This window comes from Terrapene carolina, unplaced genomic scaffold, assembly GCF_002925995.2.
Source record: "Terrapene carolina triunguis isolate 2854851 unplaced genomic scaffold, T_m_triunguis-2.0 Scaffold195, whole genome shotgun sequence".
Taxonomy (NCBI): Eukaryota; Metazoa; Chordata; order Testudines; family Emydidae; genus Terrapene; species Terrapene triunguis.
Genome location: NW_020664546.1, coordinates 1,288,964 through 1,314,018, shown reverse-complemented (window position 1 = coordinate 1,314,018; position 25,055 = coordinate 1,288,964). Strand labels below are relative to the sequence as shown.

The window sequence follows — 25,055 nt, the reverse complement described above, 5'->3', positions numbered from 1 at the left end:
ATATATATATATATATATATATATATATATATATATATATATATATACACACACACACACACACACATACAGAATGGGTAAGTTAGATGTCATGGGTTTGAAATGTGCTGCCATGAGGGCTTGGATAACTGGAGATGGGTGCAGTGTTGGGAGATCAGACAAAACCTGCAACAAGCACTATCTGATCAGTCTGAGGAATCTGGGTATTTGAGGTTGCTCAATCAAAGAACTAGAACACTGCATAAAGAACACTGCTGAGGGTTAACTCCTGTCTTGCTATGATGCATTATTGCAAGGCTATCCAAACCACCCTGGAAAAGCTCTAGTATAACTGGGATTCTAGTTTCCTTGTGCCAGAAATGAAACTTGACAAGATAAATCAACAGGTTAGTGAATAGGAGCAGCGAACAGGGGAGTTTTGCGAAGGGGTTTAGAGGGGGAATGGGAGAGTGGGGGGCTAGATACACTTCACATGCTCTATGACAGGTTTCAGAGTAGCAGCCGTGTTAGTCTGTATCTGCAAAAAGAACAGGAGTACTTGTGGCACCTTAGAGACTAACAAATTTATTAGAGCATAAGCTTTCGTGGGCTACAGCCCACTGGTTGCTGGTGAGTATTTGCTTTAGGTTGGGGGGTTGTCTGTAAGCGAGGACAGGTCTGTCTCCCAAGATCTGTGAGAGTGAGGGATCATCTTTTCACAACCACACATCACTGAACAAAAACACTGACCCAGGAACCTATCCTTGTAACAAAGCCCGATGCCAACTCTGTCCACATATCTATTCAAGTGACATCATCATAGGACCTAATCACATCAGCCACACTATCAGAGGCTCGTTCACCTGCACATCTACCAATGTGATATATGCCATCATGTGCCAGCAATGCCCTTCCGTCATATACATTGGCCAAACCGGACAGTCTCTACGCAAAAGAATTAATGGACACAAATCTGACATCAGGAATCATAATACTCAAAAACCAGTGGGAGAACGCTTTAACCTGTCTGGTCATTCAATGACAGACCTGCGGGTGGCTATCTTACAACAGAAAAACTTCAAAAACAGACTCCAACGAGAGACTGCTGAGCTGGAATTGATATGCAAACTAGATACAATCAATTTAGGATTAAATAAGGACTGGGAATGGCTGAGCCATTACAAACATTGAATCTATCTCCCCTTGTAAGTATTCTCACACTTCTTATCAAACTGTCTGTACTGGGCTAGCTTGATTATCACTTCAAAAGTTTTTTTCACTTACTTAATTGGCCTCTCAGAGTTGGTAAGACAACTCCCACCTGTTCATGCTCTCTGTACGTGTGTATATATATCTCCTCAATATATGTTCCATTCTATGCATCCGAAGAAGTGGGCTGTAGCCCACGAAAGCTTATGCTCTAATAAATTTGTTAGTCTCTAAGGTGCCACAAGTACTCCTGTTCTTTTAACATGCTCTAAACGTCTTTAAACTTAAGGCCAAAAATACCCCCTGATAAAAAACAAAACAACAACAACAAAGAATAGTAAATAGAAAGAATAGTAAATATGGCAGGCGACCAGCTTGGCTTAACAGTGAAATCCTTGCTGATCTTAAACACAAAAAGGAAGCTTACAAGAAGTGGAAGATTGGACAAATAACCAGGGAGGAGTATAAAAATATTGCTCAGGCATGCAGGAGTGAAATCAGGAAGGCCAAATCACACTTGGAGTTGCAGCTAGCAAGGAACGTTAAGAGTACCAAGAAGGGTTTCTACAGGTATGTTAGCAACAAGAAGCTAGTCAAGGAAAGTGTGGGCCCCTTACTGAATGGGGGAGGCAACCTAGTGACAGAGGATGTGGAAAAAGCTAATGTACTCAATGCTTTTTTTGCCTCTGCCTTCATGAACAAGGTTAGCTCCCAGACTACTGCACTAGGCAGCACAGTATGGGGAGGAGGTGACCAGCCCTCTGTGGAGAAAGAAATGGTTCAGGACTATTTAGAAAAGCTGGATGAGCACAAGTACATGGGGACGGATGCACTGCATGTGAGGGTGCTAAAGGAGTTGGCGGATGTGATTGCAGAGCCATTGGCCATTATCTTTGAAACCTCATGGTGATCAGAGGAGGTCCCGAATGACTGGAAAAAGGCTAATGTAGTGCCCATCTTTAAAAAAGGGAAGGAGGAGGATCCGGGGAACTACAGGCCAGTCAGCCTCACCTCAGTCCCTGGAAAAATCATGGAACAGGTCCTCAAAGAATCAATTCTGAAGCACTTGGAGGAGAGGAAAGTGATCAGGAACAGTCAGCATGGATTCACCAAGGGAAAGTCATGCCTGACTAACTTAATTGCCTTCTATAAGGAGATAACTGGCTCTGTGGATGAGGGGAAAGCAGTGGACGTGTTATTTCTTGACTTTAGCAAAGCTTTTGATATGGTCTCCCACAGTATTCTTGCCAGCAAGTTAAAGAAGTATGGGCTGAATGAATGGATTATAAGGTGGATAGAAAGCTGGCTAGATCGTCGGGCTCAACAGGTAGCGATCAATGGCTCCATGTCTAGTTGGCAGCTGATATCAAGAGGAGTGCACCAAGGGTCGGTCCTGTGGCCAGTTCTATTCCATATCTTCATTAATGATCTGGAGGATGCCGTGGATTGCACCTTCAGCAAGTTTGCAGATGACACTAAACTGGGAGGAGTGGTAGATACGCTGGAAGGTAGGGATAGGATACAGAGGGACCTAGACAAATTAGAGGATTGGACCAAAAGAAATCTGATGAGGTTCAACAAGGACAACTACGGAGTCCTGCACTTAGGATGGAAGAATTCCATGCACTGCTACAGACTAGGGAACGAGGGACTAGGCAGCAGTTCTGCAGAAAAGGACCTAGGGGTTACAGTGGACGAGAAGCTGGATATGAGTCAACAGTGTGCTCTTGTTGCTGGGAAGACTAACAGCATTTTGGGCTGTATAAGTAGGAGCATTGCCAACAGATCGAGGGACGTGATCATTCCCCTCTATTCGGCATTGGTGAGGCTTCATCTGGAGTACTGTGTCCAGTTTTGGACTCCACACTACAACAAGGATGTGCACAAATTGGAGAGAGTCCAGCTGAGGGCACCAAAAATGATTAGGGGACTGGAGCACATGACTTATGAGGAGAGGCTGAGGGAACTGGGATTATTTAGTCTGCAGAAGAGAAGAATGAGGGGGGATTTGATAGCTGCTTTTAACTACCTGAAAGGTGGTTTCAAAGAGGAGGGATCTAGATTATTTTTATTTATTTATTTTAATATGGAGATATACCTATCTCATAGAACTGGAAGGGACCTTGAAAGGTCATTGAGTCCAGTCTCCTGCCTTCACTAGCAGGACCAAGTACTGTCCCTGACAGATTCCCCCCACTGTGATCCCTAAATGGCCCCCTCAGGGATTGAACTCACAACACTGGGTTTAGCAGGCCAATGCTCAAACCACTGAGTTATCCTTCCCCAGCAGATTAAAGAAAAAAAAGAGTAATGGTCTCAAGTTGCAGTAGGGGAAGTTTAGGTTGGATATTAGGAAAAACTTTTTCACTAGGAGGGTGGTGAAGCACTGGAATGGGTTACCTAGGGAGGTGGTGGAATCTCCTTCCTTAGAGGTTTTTAAGGTCAGGCTTGACAAAGCCCTGGCTGGGATAATTTAGTTGGGGATTGGTCCTGCTTTGAGCAGGGGGTTGGACTAGATGACCTCCTGAGGTCTCTTCCAACCCTAATATTCTATGATTCTACTGGCATGCAATGGCAGACTGCTGTAGAGTGTGCTCGAGTCACCCCAACAGGAACCACTGAGGGAAAAAGTTTTCTAGCAACTGTGCACAAGGTGCAGACACAGCTACAGTGGTATGGGCATGTGCAACACATCTGGAAGAACAACAGTTGTGGAAAGGTAGGTAACTGTTTTTTCATTATTTATCTGTAGGGTGCCTAAGCATGATCCCAGAGCCTTCGAGGTGTACTCACCATACAAATAATAAGAAATTAATAAAATCCTCAACATGGCAGTAGGGGAAGTTTAGGTTGGATATTAGGAAAAACTTTTTCACTAGGAGGGTGGTGAAGCACTGGAATGGGTTACCTAGGGAGGTGGTGGAATCTCCTTCCTTAGAGGTTTTTAAGGTCAGGCTTGACAAAGCCCTGGCTGGGATGATTTAGTTGGGGATTGATCCTGCTTTGAGCAGGGGGTTGGACTAGATGATCTCCTGAGGTCCCTTACAACCCTGATATTCTAGGATTATGTTTTCCAAGGTGCATTACTTTGCATTTATCAACATTGAATTTCATCTGCCATTTTGTTGCCTAGTCACCCAGTTTTGAGCGATTCTTTTGTAGCTCTTCGCAGTCTGCCTGGGACTTAACTATCTTGAGTAGTTTTGTATCATCTGCAAATTTTGCCCTCACTGTTTACCCCCTTTTCCAGGTCATTTATGAATATGTTGAATAGGACTGGTCCCAGTACAAACCCCTGGGGAACACCACTATTTACCTCTCTCCATTCTGAAAACTGACCCTAACCCTGATTCCTACCCTTTGTTTCCTATCTTTTAACCAGTTACCAATCCATGATAGGACCTTCCCTCTTATCCCATGACAGCTTACTTTGCTTAAGAGCCTTTGGTGAGGGACCTTGTCAAAGCTTTCTGAAAATCTAAGTACACTATATCCACTGGTTGTATGAGCACAGCTCAGATTAAAACAGATATTACCAAAATTTGCCAGACCCTGGCAGTAATTCACACCCATGGTGTTCTGTATTGAACATCAAGAAGAGCTCTCTGAACCACCAGTCCTATACAACTGCTCACATTGAGATTGAAATTCTCATGGTTCTGGTTAAAATATTCCCATCACAGAAAAACTTTATGAAGATAAAAAACTTCATAACACCAGTTGCTTCTCAGCAGCATTCATCTATAGCCCAGTATTTCCAGCAGCTGGGATTGATAGTGCCATGCATCCCTGGGGTGAGAGTCCATATGAGGCATTTCTGGACGTTCCAGTTCAAGACATGGAACTGCTCGCCAGAAGTGGTGCAGAATCAGATGTCAGATCCAGACCATATTCTGATGTCCCTTAGCAGATGGATGAGTCCCGAGACCATGCTGAAAGTCAACCCTGTTCTTGTTCCAAACCTTTGGAACACTCACTACAGAAGCAAGCCTCTCAGGCTCTCACAAGGAGTAATGGTCTAAAGTTGCAATGGGGGAGGTTTAGGTTGGATATTAGGAAAAACTTTTTCACTAGGAGGGTGGGGGATGGACTAGTTTTTTCTGACTTTAATGCCTTATATATGTACCCACTTAAAATCTCTCTTTGTAATTAAATAAACTTCTTTTATCCTTTCATTAAAACTAATCCAGTGTTGCTTTTAAACTGAACTATGTGGGTAACACCACTTATGGTAGAAAAAATTGTTAACTGATCTCCTTAGAGGGGCAATGGACCTAAATATATCTGGACTGTCCAGAAGGGGGCTGGGGAGTGCACAACACATGTTTGGGGGTGGGATGGGGTGAATCTGGAACAGGAAATGCATTGGGGCCACCCTGCAAATAGTAACCAAGGCTGCTGGAAGCCAGAGCATGGCTGGTGTTTTCTAACAAACTGCTGGCATCAGAGTTGCTGGACCAGGGCTGTGGCTATACACAGATACTCAGGGTGTGACATGATGCTGTTTCCTGTTTGTGAGGGGCCCAGGTTGGGAGCTACAGTAGCAAAGCATTGTGAGGCACCCCAGATTGAAAGGCAGGGGTGAAACAGCTCCTCACTGGTCTGGATTGCACCTCTGAGTGTCATACCAACATCCTAGGGTCCTTAGACACCAGCTGTCTGCTTCGACACCTTGATGGCTTTAGCAAGAGGATCCAATTACAAAGGAATAGGAGCCAGAACCAGCATAGATCCTGATTGGGATCCTTTAGGCATCTTAGTTTTGCTAGATGAAGCAACTGAAGCCAAAACAGCTCTCTTACGTCTTTGGATCAGATGATCTCCTGGTATCCAATGTTTTAGCAGCAAGGTTGTCTTTAAGTATGAGCACCTGCAGTCTGCTCTGCCTGTGCTTGTGCGCTCTGGCAAATAGAACACCCAGAAGGACAGTGGCCTTCCCGAAGGCACATAAGGAGTCATCCAAAGGCAGGAAGAAAGCTGAGCAGGAACCACATCTCTTAAACCCCAGTTTCTGTTATTACAGGAAACTGAACCTATAAACTATACTAACTACACTTAACACTAAAAACAAACAACTATAACAAATTATCCAAAGGCACTGACCAGGAGAAAACCCGTATCTGACAAACCAGACAGAGCAGTTCATTTGCATCTGGCGCAGTGGTTGGGAAGAAATAAGGGTGCAGCATCCCTTTACATTTGGAGATGCTAGTGCGCTTTAATGGGCACTACTTTGAGATGGTTCTACCATTGGGCTGCACAGGGTAGCACATTACCCATAACTGGGAATGTGCAGAGCCACTCAAAGAAGTATTTGTGATCTGAGCATTGCTGTAACCACTACTGTCATTTTTACAGTGCTGCAAAGAAGAGACTGAAAGGAAGAGTCTTGTACAGGAATTTGATGCTCATATATGCAAACATGCATTCTGTCATTGCCATGTTGAGGATTTCATTAATTTCTTATTATTTGTATGGTGAGTACACCTCGAAGCCTCTGGGATCATGCTTAGGCACCCTACAGATAAATAATGAAAAAACAGTTACCTACCTTTCCACAACTGTTGTTCTTCCAGATGTGTTGCACATGCCCATACCACTGTAGCTGTGTCTGCACCTTGTGCACAGTTGCTAGAAAACTTTTTCCCTCAGTGGTTCCTGTTGGGGTGACTCGAGCACACTCTACAGCAGTCTGCCATTGCATGCCAGTAGAATCATAGAATATTAGGGTTGGAAGAGACCTCAGGAGGTCATCTAGTCCAACCCCCTGCTCAAAGCAGGACCAATCCCCAACTAAATTATCCCAGCCAGGGCTTTGTCAAGCCTGACCTTAAAAACCTCTAAGGAAGGAGATTCCACCACCTCCCTAGGTAACCCATTCCAGTGCTTCACCACCCTCCTAGTGAAATTGTGTTTCTGAATATCCAACCAAGACCTCCCCCACTTCAACATGAGACCATTGCTTCTTGTTCTGTCATCTGCCACCACTGAGAACAGCCTAGCTCCATCGTCTTTGGAACCCCCTTCAGGTAGGTGAAGGCCGCTATCAAATCCCCCCTCACTCATCTCTTCTGCAGACTAAATAATCCCAGTTCCCCCAGCCTTTCCTCATAAATCATGTGCCCCAGCCCCCTAATCATTTCTGTTGCCCTCCTCTGGACTCTCTCCAATTTGTCCACATCCCTTCTGTAGTGAGGGAACCAAACCTGGACACAATAATCCAGGTGTGGCCTCACCAGTGCCGAATAGAGGGGAATAATCACTTCCCTCAATCTGGTGGCAATACTCCTACTAATACAGCCCAATATGCCGTTGGCCTTGTAGGCAACAAGGGCACACTGCTGACTCATATCCAGTTTCTCGTCCACTGCAATCCTCGGGTCCTTTTCTGCAGAACTGCTGCTTAGCCAGTCGGTCCCCAGCCTGTAGCCATGCATGGAATTCTTCCTTCTTAAGTGCAGGACTCTGCACTTGTCCTTGTTGAACCTCATCAGATTTCTTTTGGCCCAATCCTCCAATTTGTCTAGGTGACTCTGGACCCTATCCCTACCCTCCAGCAAATCTACCACTCCCCCAAGTGTAGTGTCATCTCTGAACTTGCTGAGGGTGCAATTCATCCCATCTTCCAGATCATTAATAAAGATGTTGAACAAAAGCAGCCCCAGGACTGACCCCTGGGGCACTCTGCTTGATACCGGCTGCCAACTAGACATCGAGCCATTGATCACTACCCGTTGAGCCCAACAATCTAGCAGCTTTCTAGCCACCTGATAATCCATTCATTCAGCCCATACTTCTTTAACTTGCTGGCAAGAATACTGTGGGAGACCGTATCAAAAGATTTGCTAAAGTCAAGATATATCACATCCACCACTTTCCCCATATCCACAGAGCCAGTTATCTCATCATAGAAGGCAATCAGGTTGGTCAGGCATGACTTGCCCTTGGTGAATCCATGCTGACTGTCCCTGATCACCTTCCTATCTTCAAAGTGCTTCAAAATGGATTCCTTGAGGACCTGCTCCATGATTTTGCCGGGGACTGAAGTGAGGCTGTAGTTCCCCGTATTCTCTTTCTTCCCTTTTTAAAATATGGGCACTATATTTGCCTTTTTTCCAATCGTCCTGGACCTCCCCCAATCGCCACATATTTTCAAAGATAATGGGCAATGGCTCTGCAATCACACCAGCCAACTCCCTCAGCACCCTTGGATGCATTAGATCTGGACCCATAGACTTGTGCACATCCAGTTTTTCTAAATAGTCTTTAACCTGTTCTTTCATCACTGAGGTCTGCTCAGCTCCTCCCCATATTGTGATGCCCAGTGCAGCAGTCTGGGAGCTGACCTTGTCTGTAAAGTCCGAGGCAAAAAAAAGCATTGAGTACATTAGCTTTTTCCACATCATTTTGTCACTATGTTGCCTCCCCATTCAGTAAGGGTCCCACACTTTCCCTGACCACCTTCTTGTTGCTAGCATACTTTCTTGTTACCTTTCATATCCCTTGCTAGCTGCAATTCCAATTATGACTTGGCCTTCCTGATTACACCCTTGCATGCTTTAGCAATATTTCTATACTCTTCCCTAGTCATCTGACCAAATTTCCACTTGTTGTATGCTTCCTTTTTGAGTTTAAGCTCACTGAAGATTTCACTGTTAAGCCAAGCTGGTCGCCTGCCATATTTGCTATTCTTTCTGCACATCGGGCTGGTTTGTTCCTGCGACCACAATAAGACTTCTTTAAAATACAGCCAGCTCTCCTGGACTCCTTTCCCGCTCATATTAGCCTCCCAGAGGATCCTACCCATTAGTTCCCTGAGGGAGTCTAGGTCTTCTTTTCTGAAGTCCAGAGTCTGTATTTTGCTACTCTCCTTTCTTCTTTTTGTCAGGATCCTGAACTCAACCATCTCATGGTCACTGCTGCCCAGGTTGCCACCCACTTCTACTTCCCTTATCAATTCTTCCCTGTTTGTAAGCAGCAGGTCAAGAGGCGCACGGCCCCTAGTTGGTTCCTCCAGGACTTGTACCAGGAAGTCGTCCCCAACTCTCTCCAAAAGCTTCCTGGATTGTCTGTGCATTGCTGTATTGCGCTCCCAGCAGATGTCAGGGGATTGAAGTCCCGCATTAGAACCAAGACCTGTGATCTGGAAACTTCAGTTAGTTGTCCGAAGAAAGCCTCCTTCTGATAAGGTGCAATAAGGTGCAGCTACCCCCAATGCCCCTCAGTTCCTTGCAGAATGATCATGTACAACATCCCAAAGAACAACAGTTATGGAAAGGCAGGTAACCATTTTTAGTTCAAGTGACTGTACATGTTCATTCCACATTAGGTGGCTCACAAGCAGATTAATGTGGAGGCGGGGTTCAGAGTCTACCCGATCAGCATTGTAGAACAGCCTGTCTGAAACTGGATTGATGGAAAATGGCATAATAAGCAGAAAAAGTGTGCAATGATGACCAGTTTGCTGCTTTGCAAACATTTTGAATGGGTATTTGTGCTAGAAAAGTTGCTCAAGCTGCTTCTGCTATAGTCAAATGAGCCAATATTCAAGGGGTGGTGTGATACAGCTAACCGGTAGTACAAACAAATGCAAGAGTCCTCTGAGTGGAAACCGATTTGCCTTTCACCGCATCTGCAATTGTGACAAATAACTGCATTGAGGATCTTAAAGGTTCTGGTGCGGTCCAAGTAGAAGGCCAGTGCTCTCCTCACATACAGCAATGATGCTTCTGCTCACTCATCTGTATGCATGTGAGGCTTCGGGAAAATGTTGGCAAATAAATTGCCTGATTCATGTGGAAATTGGAAATGACCTATGTTAATAATTTTGGGTGAGGGCAGAGGTAAACTTTATCCTTATGGAAAAATATAAGGAGATTCTGGAATCAGGGCTCTCAATGGACCCACTCTCCTTGCTGAGGTCATCACAACCAGAAATGCCACTTTCACAAAGAGGTGGAAAGCAATCTACTGCTCACTGTGGGGTGGAACACTGAAATCACTGCTAAATGTACTTTAATGGAACTGTCAGGCCTTGCTGTTTTAGGTGCAACAGATAATTCAAAACACTGGAGAGACACTTCTCTGTTCAGACCGGATAGAAAAATATTTCTATTTGGCCAGGTAAGTATGCCTAGTTGAAGGCTTTCTGCTGTTCAGAAGCACCTCCTCAATGTTTTTCAATAAAGTCATTTCTAGTGGTGTTAGCCAGGAAGCATCCACTCTGTCAAGTGGAGGGCCTGTAGGTTGGGATGGAACAGACAGCCATGTTCCTGAGAGATCATGTCTGAATCTAATGGGATTGGTAGAGGAGGCCTTGCTAATATGGTTGAGAAGCAGCGTTGTCGAAGCCATGCTGGTTCTATTAATATGAGGCAACCATGTTCCCGCTTGGCCTCAAATAGGACTCTGGATAGTAATCGTATCAGAGTAAAGGCATACAACTGGGAGTTCATCCATGATAACAGAAAAGCATCCAAAAAGCCAGCGCTGTGACCCTCTTGGGAGCAAAACTGATGGCATTTTCTGTTGGCCTTTGTTGCAAACAGGTCCACTTGTGGAGTTCATCACAGCTGGAAGATGGATCTGGCTATGTCTGGATTCACCATTCATGGTGAGAGGAGAAAGACTTGCTTAAGTGATCTGCCAATGTCTTGTGCTCCCCTGAGAGGTAAGCAGCTTTGAGGTAACTGAGTTGGTTATGCAGAACTCCCAAAGTAGAACTGCTTCCTGGCACAGTGGGAAGGAATACACATCTCCCAGTCTGTTTAAAAAACACAGTTGCTATATTGGCTGTTAACACTAACAGATATTTTTTTTTTGCAGAATACAGGCAGTCCTCGGACTTACAACACAATTTTCAGGAATCAATTGTGTCGAAAGTCGAAATGTCGTAACTCAGAACCGCAATCCACTCCATTGTAGGACTGAGCGTCGTAAAGTCGAAACCAATTGTTGCAAGTTGAATCACGGTGTCAATGCTGATGCCGCGCACGCGCTCTCTGGAGCCCAATCACGTTGCTGTCTGGGCAAGGGGCTGAACTCCACCTCTGAGCTAGAGAAGTCGTCACCCCCTGCTGTTGAGGCCTGGGTCTGACGGCTCACTGTCGCCACTGGCAACTGGTGCCGGGAGTGGTCTGACTGGTGCTGGGAGTAGGGAGAGTCCTCAAGGTCTCAGCGACGGCGACCAACGGCACGACGAAGACTGGTGCTGAGGAGATTGTCTACGCCTGGGCAAGCCCCAGTGTGCTGACAGAGATTGGGAGCGCGATGCCAATGACTCGTAGTGGCAAGCCGGAGACCTGGGCCAACGTGGAGACTAAGAATATGGTGACCTAGGGCTCTGTCTTGGCTCCGGAGATCAGTAGTGCTTGCTTGTCTTGTGTGAGGCCTTGTCTGGCAGGTCTGTCCTCACGGGGTACCATAGCCTGTTCCATTGCTGCACACAGTGCCAGCTGTGGCGGGGGTGCGCTTAAATCTCCAGGCGCTGGGAGCTGAGAGGAGGTCAGCTGCGCCTTCGGCTTGGGCCCTTTACTGCTCCCTGGAGTTGGTGGCAGGTCCTTTTGTGGGGACGAACTCCGCGGGGCTGAGCCCTTTTGCAGTCCTGAGCCCTTTTGCAGGCCTGGAGTGTCTGTAAGGCCCGAATAGGGTCCTTTACCCAGAGCCCCCTTTTTGGGCTTGCTTGGTGCCGACTTCTTTGTTTTTTCTTCAGCACCAGTGACCAGGGGATTGGTGCCAGGAAGAGCCTGGTGCCGGGGGTGCGCTATACACCGAAGCCGAAGTGCTGTGTGCCGTATCAGACTGTGCCGGCTCTGAAGCTGGGCGTAGGGCAGCCTGCATCAGGAGGGCCCTGAGACATATGTTGTGCTCTCTCTGTGTCTGAGAATGAAAGTTCTTACATATCTGACAGCGCTCCTTTATGTGGGATTCCCCAAGGCAGCTTACACAACTCTCATGTGGGTCACTAACAGGCATAGGCCAGAGACAGGGGCCCTGCCCGGGACAAAGTCATCCCCCACCACCCCACACGCTATCTGACTAAACACTTAAACAGCTACTTAACAACTGACTAACAAATGATTAAACTATTTACAGCTAGAAGCACAAGGCTGAGATAGGAGAGAACGCTTGTGAAGCAAGGGACAGAGGCGACCCGAGTGTCCACCACATGCCGACGCACCTGATACACTGCAGCATAAGCGTGGCACTCCAAAGGGCGCCAAAGCCAGCTCAATGGATACCGTTAAGGCAAAAGTCTCCGACAAACGCACACGTGGGCATGTGCACACCTACAATGGAATCGACATTAGCAAGCACTCAAAGAAGAAGAATGGCTACAAGTAACAGTCCAGGGGAAGCACACTGGATGTTACAAGAGCATTACCCTGCTATTTGATTAAGTCTGAGAAATACAGGAAATTGCCTAGACTGTCTCTTATGGAGAAGAGAGTAAAATTCAGGCAGTTACATCCCAATATTGTTCTAAGTGGGTTAGACTCTACTGAAGAGTGTTATAAACATGCCAATGCTCCTCTTCCAGAAGTGCGTAGAGCCACTTTGTTGCCGCCATATAGATTTTCTTCTTTAATGACAGGATATCTTTTTAATCCAGGGAGCAGCTGTTGTGGCTTTGAAATCTCAGAATAGGGTGCCCTCACTTAAGCTTTATAAGATCTTTTGGTACAAAGTCCCCCTCCTGGTAGGGCTACTGCTGTATTGAGAGTTAATACCTATGATGTATGAAATTTTCTTTTTGTTTGTTTGTTCTAACTGGCGGTTCACATTCAGATCCTATGATGTCCTCAAAGGATGAGAGTATTCAATAGGGTTTTTCAATCAATTTTTAGACCTTCTTCTGTTTTGCCAGTTTGCAAACTAAACTACTGCAGTGTTCAGGCACAGGAATTTTTCCTGACTGTCCAGCTCTAGTGGTAATAGGGTGATTCAGAATTTGCCCTCTTCAAGAGCAGAACTATGGGAAGGGGAAAAAAAAAAAAAAAGGAGTAATATGCTTGGGGGTTTGGGTTTTTTAAGGTTTCTTAGGAGTTGCTGTCTCCCTGTCCCAAGAGGGAGGGGGCCCTGTGCTTCAATGTAATTTATCTGGAATTCACCCACCCAAGGATAGGCATTGGAGCAAATCCAGATTATGTGAAGAGCCCAATAGGGGCTTGGAAGTTTGAAAGGAAAGCTGAAAGACCTAGTAACTTGGGCTTTGTTCAGTAAATCAAGTGGCATTTTGTACATAGATAGGGATTTCTCACTTACTGCACAGTCATCCAATGATGCATGAGAAATGGAGATGTTATGTGCTTCTTGGCTGGGCATAGATTACTCAAAGCACTCCTTGCACTTTGACATGGAGTCCCAGCTGTGAAGGTTGAAGAGAAACCCTTTTCTACCTCAGACTTAGAACCAGTTTCTCTGGCTGAGCTGCTGTACCCCTACTTCGCAGCCCACAAACCAATTCCTCTTCTGAACCTGAAACAGAGCTTCACAGAAGAAGCAACCTTGAATTTGGAGAGCATCTCTGATATGAACAGGAGTGGGAATCCTTTTGGGAGGAAACTTGCTGCTCTTGGTTGAGCTTTTCCACGGTGGAAGGAGAAATCATAAGGCCCTGACGTGTTGGTTTGACTCAGAGCTTCATGCCCTGGCAAAGGGAAGGTCACCTGGCTAGTAGTAAGCAGAACAGAGATTGTTCTCAGAAGCTTCTGAAAGGCAACCTCACAAATCTAGCACCTCTTGGACTTTGCTAGAAACACGCAGAGCAACTCTGCATATATGTGTGCTAGGTCAGGGGTGAGGGGAAGACAAAGCCCTGTAGAGAGATGCTGCACCAGAGGGCTAGAACCTCAGTACCCTGGTGATTCCCAGGCTGAAGAGAGGAGATATAAACTGAATGAGATTGCTATTGCCCAAATAAAGAAATAAAATCTAAAATATATAAAAACAAACTAGTGAGAAAAAGCCAAATTGACTACTTCTGCCATCACCAGAGGCAGAACTGACGAGGGGGCAAGACTTAGCAACACCACAAGACTCCTGAGAATTCTACACCCCTCTTGTGGAGAGCTGGGAGAGAAGCTGGGCAGCAGGGAGATACTAGGGATATAAAATCAAATGGGGAAAAAACCCTAAGAGGAGCCTGTATTTCAAAGCTTAATACATACCGCAGAGGCCGTCTCCTTACTCTCACACAGAGCTCTTTCCAGATCACAAAGACTCTCCAGCCTGGTCCCTCTCTTCTTTCCATTTGGCACTGGCTCCTTTAATTTCTTCTGTTTCCTTTTAAGACCCAGTGTTCCAATATCACATCTGGGAGACAAGACCTAAGAAACAGCCAAAGCACAACTGTGTGGAGCATTTCTCAGTGCATTTATCCTGGCATAACATATGGCCACGCACTTATAAGTCCACTTAGAACAGAAGTACCCTAAAACTTTGACTAAGCAAAGGTTATGTTGGGGGGAAAAACAGTAGCCAGAGGACTGAATCCCATTTACTGAAATGGACGAGACCGCAGCCAAATTCATCTTTAATATGGAGTGGAGGTCCAGGGAGACTCTGCTGCAGCACGCATTATTCCCTCTTGACTTTAGTCAGCTCCTGGCCACACTAAGACTCCAAGGCTGCCCCTCCAGACACCCCCAGTTTATAAATGAGGGTCTGGGAAAAGGTTAGGAATGTTTCCAGTTGCTGCAACAGTTTAGATTAATATCCAGGCTAACGAGCAGTGTCACAAGCACCTCTCTGCTCACACTGTACTTAAGAATTTGATATGGGAAGTTTGTCTGCACAGTTAGTCTTTGTTTCCAATTTAGTTAGTTAAGGAAAATACAAAACAAGCCTCCTCCAGGCTGAAGAGAAGTATGCAGTAAACTTACAATATGCACAATGCCTCTAAAACCTTTTGCAAAAACATTTAATAAAATATTAATGCCAATTTCAACTTTTTATGGGATTAATACCTACAGCAGTGAGGGACTACTTAGACACGAACTCTGTGCATTACACATATTGAATCTATTTCCCCATGTTAAGTATCCTCACACATTCTTGTCAACTGTCTAAAATGGACCATCTTGATTATCACTACAAACATTTTTTTTCTCCTGCTGATAATACCTCATCTTTATTAATTAGCCTCTTACAGTTGGTATGGCTACTTCCACCTTTTCATGTTCTCTGTATGTATATATATTTCTTACTAGATGTTCCATTCTATGCATCTGATGAAGTGGGCTGTAGCCCATGAAAGCTTATGCTCAAATAAATTTGTTAGTCTCTAAGGCCTGGTCTACACTAGGGGGGAATCGACCTAAGATACGCAACTTCAGCTACGAGAATAGCGTAGCTGAAGTTGACGTATCTTAGGTCGACTTACCTCGTTTCCTCACGACGCGGGGTCGACTGCCGCTGCTCCCCGATCCGGCGGGTAGTGTAGACATTCCATAAGGTGCCACAAGTACTCCTATTCTTTCTGTGCACATGTGTGGATACAGTTTAGAGTTCTTACCTCTAGAAGTGAGTAAGGGGAGTTCTCTGTCAGAAATGTATTGGCTGCACACTCCTTCCAAGCTTGAACATCTGCCACTAAAGACTCTAGCCTTGGCAGGTAGTCCAGATGTACCGGGATAGAGTGACCTCTCGCCACAAGTTCCACAAGTGTGTCTAGCACGGGCACACGTCCTCCAGCCTAATGAATTAGAAATTAAGAGATGCTTGATTTGTACAAGACAAAAACAGAACAAAGACATTTGAATCAACTGGAGTGAGATTTTGTAAAACAGAATCTAGGCACTTTATTCACCTACTGAGAACAGTCCTATTTATGATTTCTTTTCAATTTTTGGCACCAGTTTGTTATCTGTATTTTTTAAATGCCCTGATAATAAAGTACATTTTCAAACTGAAAGCATTAAAAAAAAAAAAAAAAAAAAAAAAAAAGGACAACTACAAAATAACTCCAGGCCAAAAAGACTCCCCCAGCTAAAAGCTCCTAGCATCTATACCACCATGAATCCCTCTCTGCTGGAAAGCAAATGAATTTCTAGTGTGCCCTGAAGGTAAATCAAAACCTGTCTATGCATATCCAGTCTATGCACATCATAGCAGAGTAACATTCCAAAGCAGAGCTCCCCTTAAAAGCAGCCCCTGTTCATTTAATTAGGGGTCTACAGATCAAGTGGCTCCATCAATTGGAAGCATGGCAGAATCACATAAAGGAGAGGTGATTTCTGAAACAGGCAGAATTCAAACCATTTAGGACTCTACAGGTTACAAACACCTTAAATTTCATCCAAAACTCAACTGACAAAAGATTGCATAGCACTGATACTATGTACTGCTATAGGAAACAATGTTTGTTGTAAGTGATTCAATCAAATACATTTTTAGAAATAGAGAAAGAGCTGAAATTAAGGGTGCTGCCACTCAACAGGGCCTTCTCTTCATACCCTTCAGTGTGTGGAACGTCAAAGCCCCTAACTTAAACATTAGAAAACCAGCAAATGTTCAGTTAAGGTGTTGCCACATGATATCTCCAAAAAAAGTTAGTGTTGTAAGAATAAACAAAACCCAAACTTACAAAACCCAGGAAACGCACTCTCTCTTCATAGTTTCTGCTAAAAGGTAAATTTTTCAGCCTCTTTAAAATCCCAAGAAAAGTATATTGGACTGAAAATTAGTGGTCAGGTCAGGGTAGAACTCGTAGAGAAAATCTGAAGTCATCCGAAAAAAAAGTTCCCAAGACAAAGCATCCTAAAAACTGAGTTATTTTGAACAGCTGCTAAAGCCCTCTACCACTTTTTTTCCCTCAGACCTATCATTGCACCACCCTACCCCTGAGATCTAGTACACGCTATGAAGAAAGTGATCCATAATTTAAAACATTAAAAATGGAATGAAGCAGCACTCTTATTTTGCTAACAGAATACCACACAATTCAAAGGTACAATGGGGAAGAGGAGAGAGCACAGGAGTCTGTGTAGTGTGCCAGTAGTACGTTAATTCCAGTCTGTAATTCTAAAAAACAAGGTCTAAGAAATTATTATATTTCACATGTTAGATGTTTTCAGTACCATGCACTAAACTCAGTGAGGGGTGTCCAGTGATATAGGTTTCTTGTGCTTCCTATCTCTGTTTTATCCTATGTGCAAAAAAATGTTACAAAATCCTTCTAACTTTGAAAACAGCTCAGTTTTTGGGTTCCTGCATTTTGGCATACTACTTTATCAGACGATCTTCAATTTTCCCCAAACTCAAGATCATCTTCCAATTTACAGGCTAATGTGACTTCAGATGTAAAATTATATGGACAATGCAAAATTTGGCTTTTAGCAGCAGTTTTGCCACAATTTTAAACTACTAAATCTATCTGTTAGGTACTTATCTAACCCCCATTACTGTAGAAGCCGAGCTTCTCACAATCTTTAACGTAGTTATCCCCACAACACCTGTTGAGGCCGGGAAGTGTTGTTATCTGTATCTTACAGAAGAAGAACAAAGGCCCACAGAGAAACTAAGGCCAAAATTTTCAAAGGGACCTAAGAAAGTTAGGTGCTCAACTCCCAGGGGAAGTCAACAAGATTTGGGCATCTAGATCTCTTGCGCCCTTTAAAAAAAAAAAAAAAAAAAAAAATTATGACTTGCCCAGTGTCATAGGAAGGTCTGTGGCAGAGTAGGGAACTGAACCTTGGTTTAAGAGCCAGGCTACTGCCTTAACCCCTGAACCATCCTTTCCCTTAAAGAGAACATATCCCTTGTATACACTTTAAAAAGGATGTTGAAAAACTGAAGAGAGTTTTTAAGTATGTACACGTGGAAGAAGGTTTCTGATATTAGGAGGCCCTTTAAGTTTAGAAGATGACAGCATAGCAAGATCCAACACTTGAAATTTGAAGTCAGAAAAATTCAATTTGGAAACAAGATGCACATTCTTAACACTGAAGATAATAAAAGTTTCCCATGTGAAGTGGTTAATTCACTGTTGCTTTAGGTCTTTAAACTGAGATTGGTTGTCTAAATGATATGTTTTAGTATAACCACAGTACATAAAGCAGTACAGTAGGGAAAAATAATTCCCTCTACCACAAGAGTTAACTAGATGAAATTCTATTGTCTGTGTTTTACTGAAGGTGAGACTAGATGATCACCATAGTCTCTTCTGGCCTTAAAAATCTATGAATCTACAATAGGCAACTACTACATTCCAAACTAGCTGCAATTTCTGAATAGTCTTAAGGAATAAACATCCAGATCACATGATATTAATCTGTTAACCACTGCACAAGTTGTTCAGCCACACCATTTCAGCCAAAGAAGACAAAATGTAGTTCCAACAGCAATGCTTCTCTTGTGTGGAGCAATTTTTGCCTATTATGATAAAGTATCACATAGTAGGATATCGGCTAAGGTGGAAAGCCCAAAATTCTGGTCTGTCAGCACACTGCAGACTTTCAACTTGCTTGGGAAGCTCACTATCAGTGTACTCACAAATCAATCAATTCCTTTAAAGACAGAGTATAAATAAATGACAGCCATCGAGTATGGACAAAAAATCACCAAAGTAAAACATTACTTCTCATAGGACAGAAGTTTCAGCCAATTCCTGTCATGACTTCAACAGTGAATGCAAAATAAAATACATAAGAGGAAAACCATTCATATATCATTTCTACACTAGGGACATTTACCAAAAATGCCCACTGGTAGCACTTCTGGGAGCTCCAGTGCAGACAAGGTTCTCGAGGGCCAGATTCATTCCTATCACTGAGTCCATCAGACTTGTTTTCAGAATGTTTAACTGATACATGTATAAATGGGTCCAGTCAGAGAAGCCTTCTCTATACAAATGGGAATATTAAGAGTGTTAGAAATGAGTAAAGGAGTGTAAAATGTTTTGTTTTTTTTAACCTCACTTTTTATCTGACATGAACAGCTGCTCATGTTATCTATTATCATCACAGTAATTCCAAAATTAGTTCACGTGAGAATTCTGATGTCACTGGGCATATAATGCATATTATATATTTACAACTAGATGTTAGCTTAATAACTGGGCCATAAGCAAAAAACTACACAGATACAGTATAACTATGCTGTTTTAAATAGTCATCAGACAATCTCTGAAAATAGTAGGCAATCCCTAACGTTAAAATAATGACCAGAGTAAGCTAGAAATAAAATAGTCTTAGCAACGTGGCTTTTACCAGCAAGGCTTTTTTGTGGCTAGATAATGGTACAAAAACGATAGTAGTGTTAAAATATAGTGTCATAATTGTTAACTGGTGGCTGTGAGAGACATATATTAAGGAATGTTTTGCACTATTTATCTACCAACAGCTCATTTTATAGATTCATTGCAGTAAGTTAATTCCAGATTCAAGTAATATACATAAGGTCCACTGCTGCCTGAGATATAAGTAAAAATTAAGCATTCATCAGTCCATAATTTAACTAGTTGTTTTAAGGCAGTAACTGTTACAAAACCAGCATGCTTAATTTCAAAGAAGATTGAAGCACATACTTCTAGCATATGCAAAAGTCAGTGAAGTGACATGTCCACTGACATCAATCTATGAATATTCCCAAATGAATAACAAACAGGAACAATTTACCTACCTGCAGGGCCTCCACTTCCTGTAGCCAATCTTTGGCCTTCTGTACAGCATCTTTCAGAGCAATACCATTTGGGAGATAGGCAGGAATCTCCTCTATCTCCTTGACTGCTGCCGCAAGACTGCTTACTGACTGTCGTGGTCTATGTAAATGATACACACAGCCTACTCAAAATGTGATACAAAGTAGTTCATTTTAGCTTTGTTATTCAAAGGCTGGTGAAAAATCTCAAACTACAAAACAAATTGAACTGAATTAGGGATGAACCCTACACACACACAATTCTAAGAATGAGACTACATTCTTACCACTAAAAAACTATGCTGTTCAAGGAGCTGTTTCAAAGGGAGGAAGGTATGCCCAAAACTACCGGTGAATGTGTGTCTTGGTAATATGACTAGGGTTTTAACAACAATAATGTATGGCACAATACCTAATTATTGGCTATCAAGTAAGTCATTACTGCAGTGACATTTGGGAGTGTTAACATTTTGATTTATAAATAATTCATTTTAAAAAACTGGTATTTTTGTAATAGTTAAATTCAGGCTAAAACTAGGCACAATTTAAGAAAAGGACACCACATCCCACATCCATGCCCCTCCACAAATATCATATACCACATAAGTGAGAAAGGGCTGTTGGACTTATTCGTCTCACTTTAAAAAAAAAAAAAAGTTTTTTTATGCCTGGAAAAGGTGAGCAATATGGATCTCAGTCTAGGGAAAAGTAGACAGAGACCACTAGCCAGTGACTTAAATGCCAACTTGGATCATTGTAGCTAGGAATGTAGAGGTGTAAGACTCGAAGTTACCCAGAGCACTGTATATGAGTTTCTGTCGCACAGCTGACTTTAAAAAAAAAAAAAAAAAAAAAAAAAAAGGGACTGAGCAGAGATTTCGGTTCACCATACCCATTAAACTTGAGAGATACATTTTAAAAGTGTTTTTTTCCCTGCATGTAAAAGGTTTTTGCTAGGTATACTGAAGAACTTGAAAAGAAAGCTAAGGAGAGGTTGTTCACCACAGTATTTTTTTTTTAACTGTGTAAAATGTAAACATTTCAAATGTGTGTCCTTCAGTGCCTGTGAAATCATTTTGGTACATTTCCTGGTACTGAATTATTGAGTATGTACCACGAGGATTTCAGAGAGAGAAAAAAAAATGGTTGGTTGTTTAAGACTACTTAAAACTTATCTTGGGGCGACTGCTGCCTTGCACACTCAGCCTGGTTAATGGGGCCATCTGGCACAAATTTATGTTTAACTCCATTGGTTTTTAATTTGTTGTTCACCTTCAGCTAAAAAGAATGAGGAGAGTAAAGTCACTGTAGCAAACGAAGGTGTTAGAACCTTGTTTACTCAAAAAACTGCTGTTTGATTCTGGAGTGCCTTATATATTTTGAAAAGAGGTGTCCAAAGTGGTTTAAAAGAAAAAGCAGTGTACTACATGCATCCTTTTTCTTCTCATCAGAGTTGCGGTGACCAATCAGGAAAATTTGGGTTTTTATTTTATAGTGATTATACATTTCCATGAGGGAGATTTAACATAAAATTTAAAATTCCATAAACCTTTGAATGAGAGCCTGAGCATCTGTCAGAAAGCTCCAAAGGCAGGAAATTTTGAGATACAGCATATTCACCCTTAACTCAAACCTGTCAGCTAATAGTAGGGGCTTCAGGAAAAAATATTTATTTGTCATGATGCTATTACATACTGTATATTCTGCAATTCATAACTTAGTTTTGTTGCTTACAGGCACAATTTCACCTATAGCTCTGATTTTTTGTGGGATTATTCTGTAGTTTGCGCTTTACCATCACATTTGTCTTAAATAATAAACAATCTGACTAGTACAAGAGTGGTAAGAAATGCTCTAGTGTTTAAATAAATATGAAGCCAAGGATCTGGGAGCCAAATTCTGGTCTCATAGAATCTGCACTTAGCACACAGCTTTCAATTACATCTTAATGAACGTAACAAATGTTATTTCTTCCTTTATATTGAGGGTGAAACGCCCAGCAGCATCCTTTTCACAGTGAGGAGGTATTCCATCTCAATTCCTCCTCTCTCCATCCTTAGGCCTTGTCTACATGGGAGAGTTTTACCATTTATACTGATATAATTACAACTATAGAAGTATAAACCACCCCACTTGGCTACTCTTATTCCAGTATAATAGTGGGGTTTTTTGGTTTAGCTTACATCCTATCTTAAGTAACATAAGCTAAAATCAAAAAAGCCCCTATTATTCCGGTATAAGAATGTCTAAATGGGGGACTGATACCGGTAGAACCACACTGGTTTAAATTCACATCTTAGCTTATAATTCACATTTTAGCTTTATTGTGTAGAAAAGCACTAAGATCTGAAACACTGATGGAGGAGTAAACAATTGAATTGATCTGAACCTTCAACTGTTTTTACAGGTCCTTTCCATCTTCCCCTCCCTTCATTTGTCCATATAAGATATATATAAGCAGCATGGAATTGTTTGTCTACACATCATCCAATATTACAAAGTTCCATGCAATACCTGATACAAACTAAGTAATGACACATTAGTATATTCATGCACTCATAAAAATGAAGAGAAAAACAAAGGCAAGAAAGTCAGGACCACATGTGAACTGCCTGCTTTTTGGGTTACCAAATGAAAGATGCAACACTAATTGCACCTATTCCCAAACTCTAAGATTCAGCGTCTACCTGGCCTTTATCAGATTTCTGGCCTTGTCATCCCAGTGTTCAGACACAGTAAGAAGTTCTTGCAGTTTAGCCATTGCTTTCTCAACTGCTGAATGAGGAGTTAGTCCAACGCCTGAGTCTATGAGTCGTCTCATATCATCCAGAGTAAGGGCGCTTTGATCCAAGCAAGCTTGCTGTACATCTTCCAGCCAGCGTGCCTGCTCCAGACGGATCCGCAGTTCTGCTAGCTGTGGAAGATCAACATCAAACTCAAAGCTGACATTCAATAGCTCCTGCAGTTCTGCAGCACTGGGCATTTCTTCAGAGAGAAGTTTTTGGCTATGCTGTTGGAAAGCTTCCACACGATTAAGAAGATCCTGAAACACACAACAGCAACTATTAAAACAAAAGGAGAAATCCATTGTCAAAGCTTAAAGTTCCTATACCCAACAGCACTGCAATCTTGGCTGTTCAGTTAGTTAAAGCACTGCTAGTAGAATTTACTGGCAAACACCTCACTAAGGCCATGTCTATATGTACAGTGTTGCAGCGGCACAGGTGTACTAAAACAGCGGCGCCACTGCAGCATGTGTGGTGAAGACGCTGTATGCCGACAGGCGCTCTCCCATCAGCATAAAAAAAACCCACCCCCGCGAACAGCAGGAGCTATACTGGCAACATAGCTTGTTCACACAAGTGCTTATGCTGATGTAACTTATGTCAGTCGGGGGTGGTATATTTACACCCCTGGGTGACATAAGTTATGCCAACAAACTATAGTGTAGGCATAGTGTATGATGCAAGGAATGCACGAGGAAAATTTACCTTGAAATGCTCATCCTCCTCTTAATACCTTGAGATTTAGAATATTTTCATAAATAGTGTATCAGCAACACTAAACAGAACATGAGTCCTTCCACTTGTGAATTCCTGTTCTAGACTAGCTGTTCAACTGTATGCAGTCTTAAGAACATTTTATTGCTATCTTTAAGTGTTTTAGTTCCTCCCCGTCCTCTTTAGAGCTCTCAAAGTTACCTTCAGTAATGGAGTCTGACTGAGGACACAGGGTAGAGCATACAGCTGTCTTACAAACAACCGAAGCTCATTCACAGTCAGCTGATTTGGGGATTTTCCTCCACCAGAACGATATCTGCAATTACATATAGGCATTTCCAGATTGTCAGATGTCACTAAAACATACTCCAACATTTAAAGTTTTAAGTTTACTCATGAATTTTCAGAAACTATCTCAGAGATTATACATGAAAAGCATGATCTTCAAAGGTATCTAAGTGACTTAGGACTTGTCTATATGCGAAACTGACTGGAAAAAATGGTTACCCACCTTTTCTTAAACATTGTTCTTCGAGATGTGTTGCTCATGTCCATTCCATTGTAGGTGTGCACGCACCCACATGTGCGGTCGGAGACATTTATGTTAGCAGTATCCGTAGGGCTAGCCGTGGTGCCCTCTGGAGTGCCGCGCTCATTCCATGGTTTATCAGGTGCCGCCAGCCCTCCGCCCTCTCAGTTTCTTCTTCTCGATAACTCCAACAGAGGGACAGGAGGGCGGGTAATGGAATGGACATGAGCAACACATCTCAAAGAACAATTTTTTCTTCTTCGAGTGCTTGCTCATGTCGATTCCAGTGTAGGTGACTTACAAGCAGAATCCTCAGAGGTGGGCTTGGAGTTAGAATCATAGAATATTAGGGTTGGAAGTGACCTCAGGAGGTCATCTAGTCCAATCCCCCGCTCAAAGCAGGACCAGCACCAACTAAATCATCCCAGCCAAGGCTTTGTCAAGTCAGGCCTTAAAAACCTCTAAGGAGGGAGATTCCACCACCTCCCTAGGTAACCCATTCCAGTGCTTCACCACCCTCCTAGTGAAATTGTGTTTCCTAATATACAATCTAGATCTCCCCCACTGCAACTTGAGACCATTGCTTCTTGTTCAGTCATCTGCCACCACTGAGAACAGTCTAGCTCCATCCTCTTTGGAACCCCACTTCAGGTAATTGAAGGCTGCTATCAAATCCCTCCTCACTCTTCTCTTCCGCAGACTAAATAACCCCAGTTCCCTCAGCCTCTCCTCGTAAGTCATGTGCCCCAGCCCCCTAATCGTTTTCGTTGCCCTCCGCTGGACTCTCTCCAATTTGTCCACATCCCTTCTGTAGTGAGGGAATAATCACTTCCCTCAATCTGCTGGCAATGCTCCTACTAATACAGCCCAATATGCCGTTGGCCTTCTTGGGCACACTGCTGGGCACACTGGCTGACTCATATCCAGCTTCTCGTCCATTGTAATCCCCAGGTCCTTTTCTGCAGAACTGCTGCTTAGCCAGTTGGTCCCCAGCCTTTAGCCATGCATGGAATTCTTCCTTCCTAAGTGCAGGACTCTGCACTTGTCCTTGTTGAACCTCATCAGATTTCTTTTGGCTCAATCCTCCAATTTGTCTAGGTGACTCTGGACCCTATCCCTACCCTCCAGCGAATCTACCTCTCCCCCAAGCGTAGTGTCATCTGCGAACTTGCTGAGGGTGCAATTAATCCCATGATCCA

The 25,055-nt window shown here is 43.1% G+C and overlaps 1 protein-coding gene across 2 annotated transcripts in view; it reads right to left on the bottom strand.

Annotated features, from left to right (window-relative positions):
• The window catches only part of KDM5B (lysine demethylase 5B), a 199,517-nt gene that overhangs the window by 45,534 nt on the left and 128,928 nt on the right, over positions 1-25,055 (bottom strand). The window contains exons 17-21 of one of the 2 annotated variants that reach the window (XM_026655093.2): positions 23,529-23,643; positions 22,515-22,870; positions 19,810-19,948; positions 15,704-15,883; positions 14,358-14,516 (exon numbers count right to left, since the gene is read on the bottom strand). In XM_026655093.2, the coding sequence (XP_026510878.1) occupies positions 14,358-14,516; positions 15,704-15,883; positions 19,810-19,948; positions 22,515-22,870; positions 23,529-23,643 (949 nt within the window). The remainder of the gene's footprint in view (positions 1-14,357; positions 14,517-15,703; positions 15,884-19,809; positions 19,949-22,514; positions 22,871-23,528; positions 23,644-25,055) is intronic. The other variant, XM_026655091.1, reaches the window with a different exon arrangement.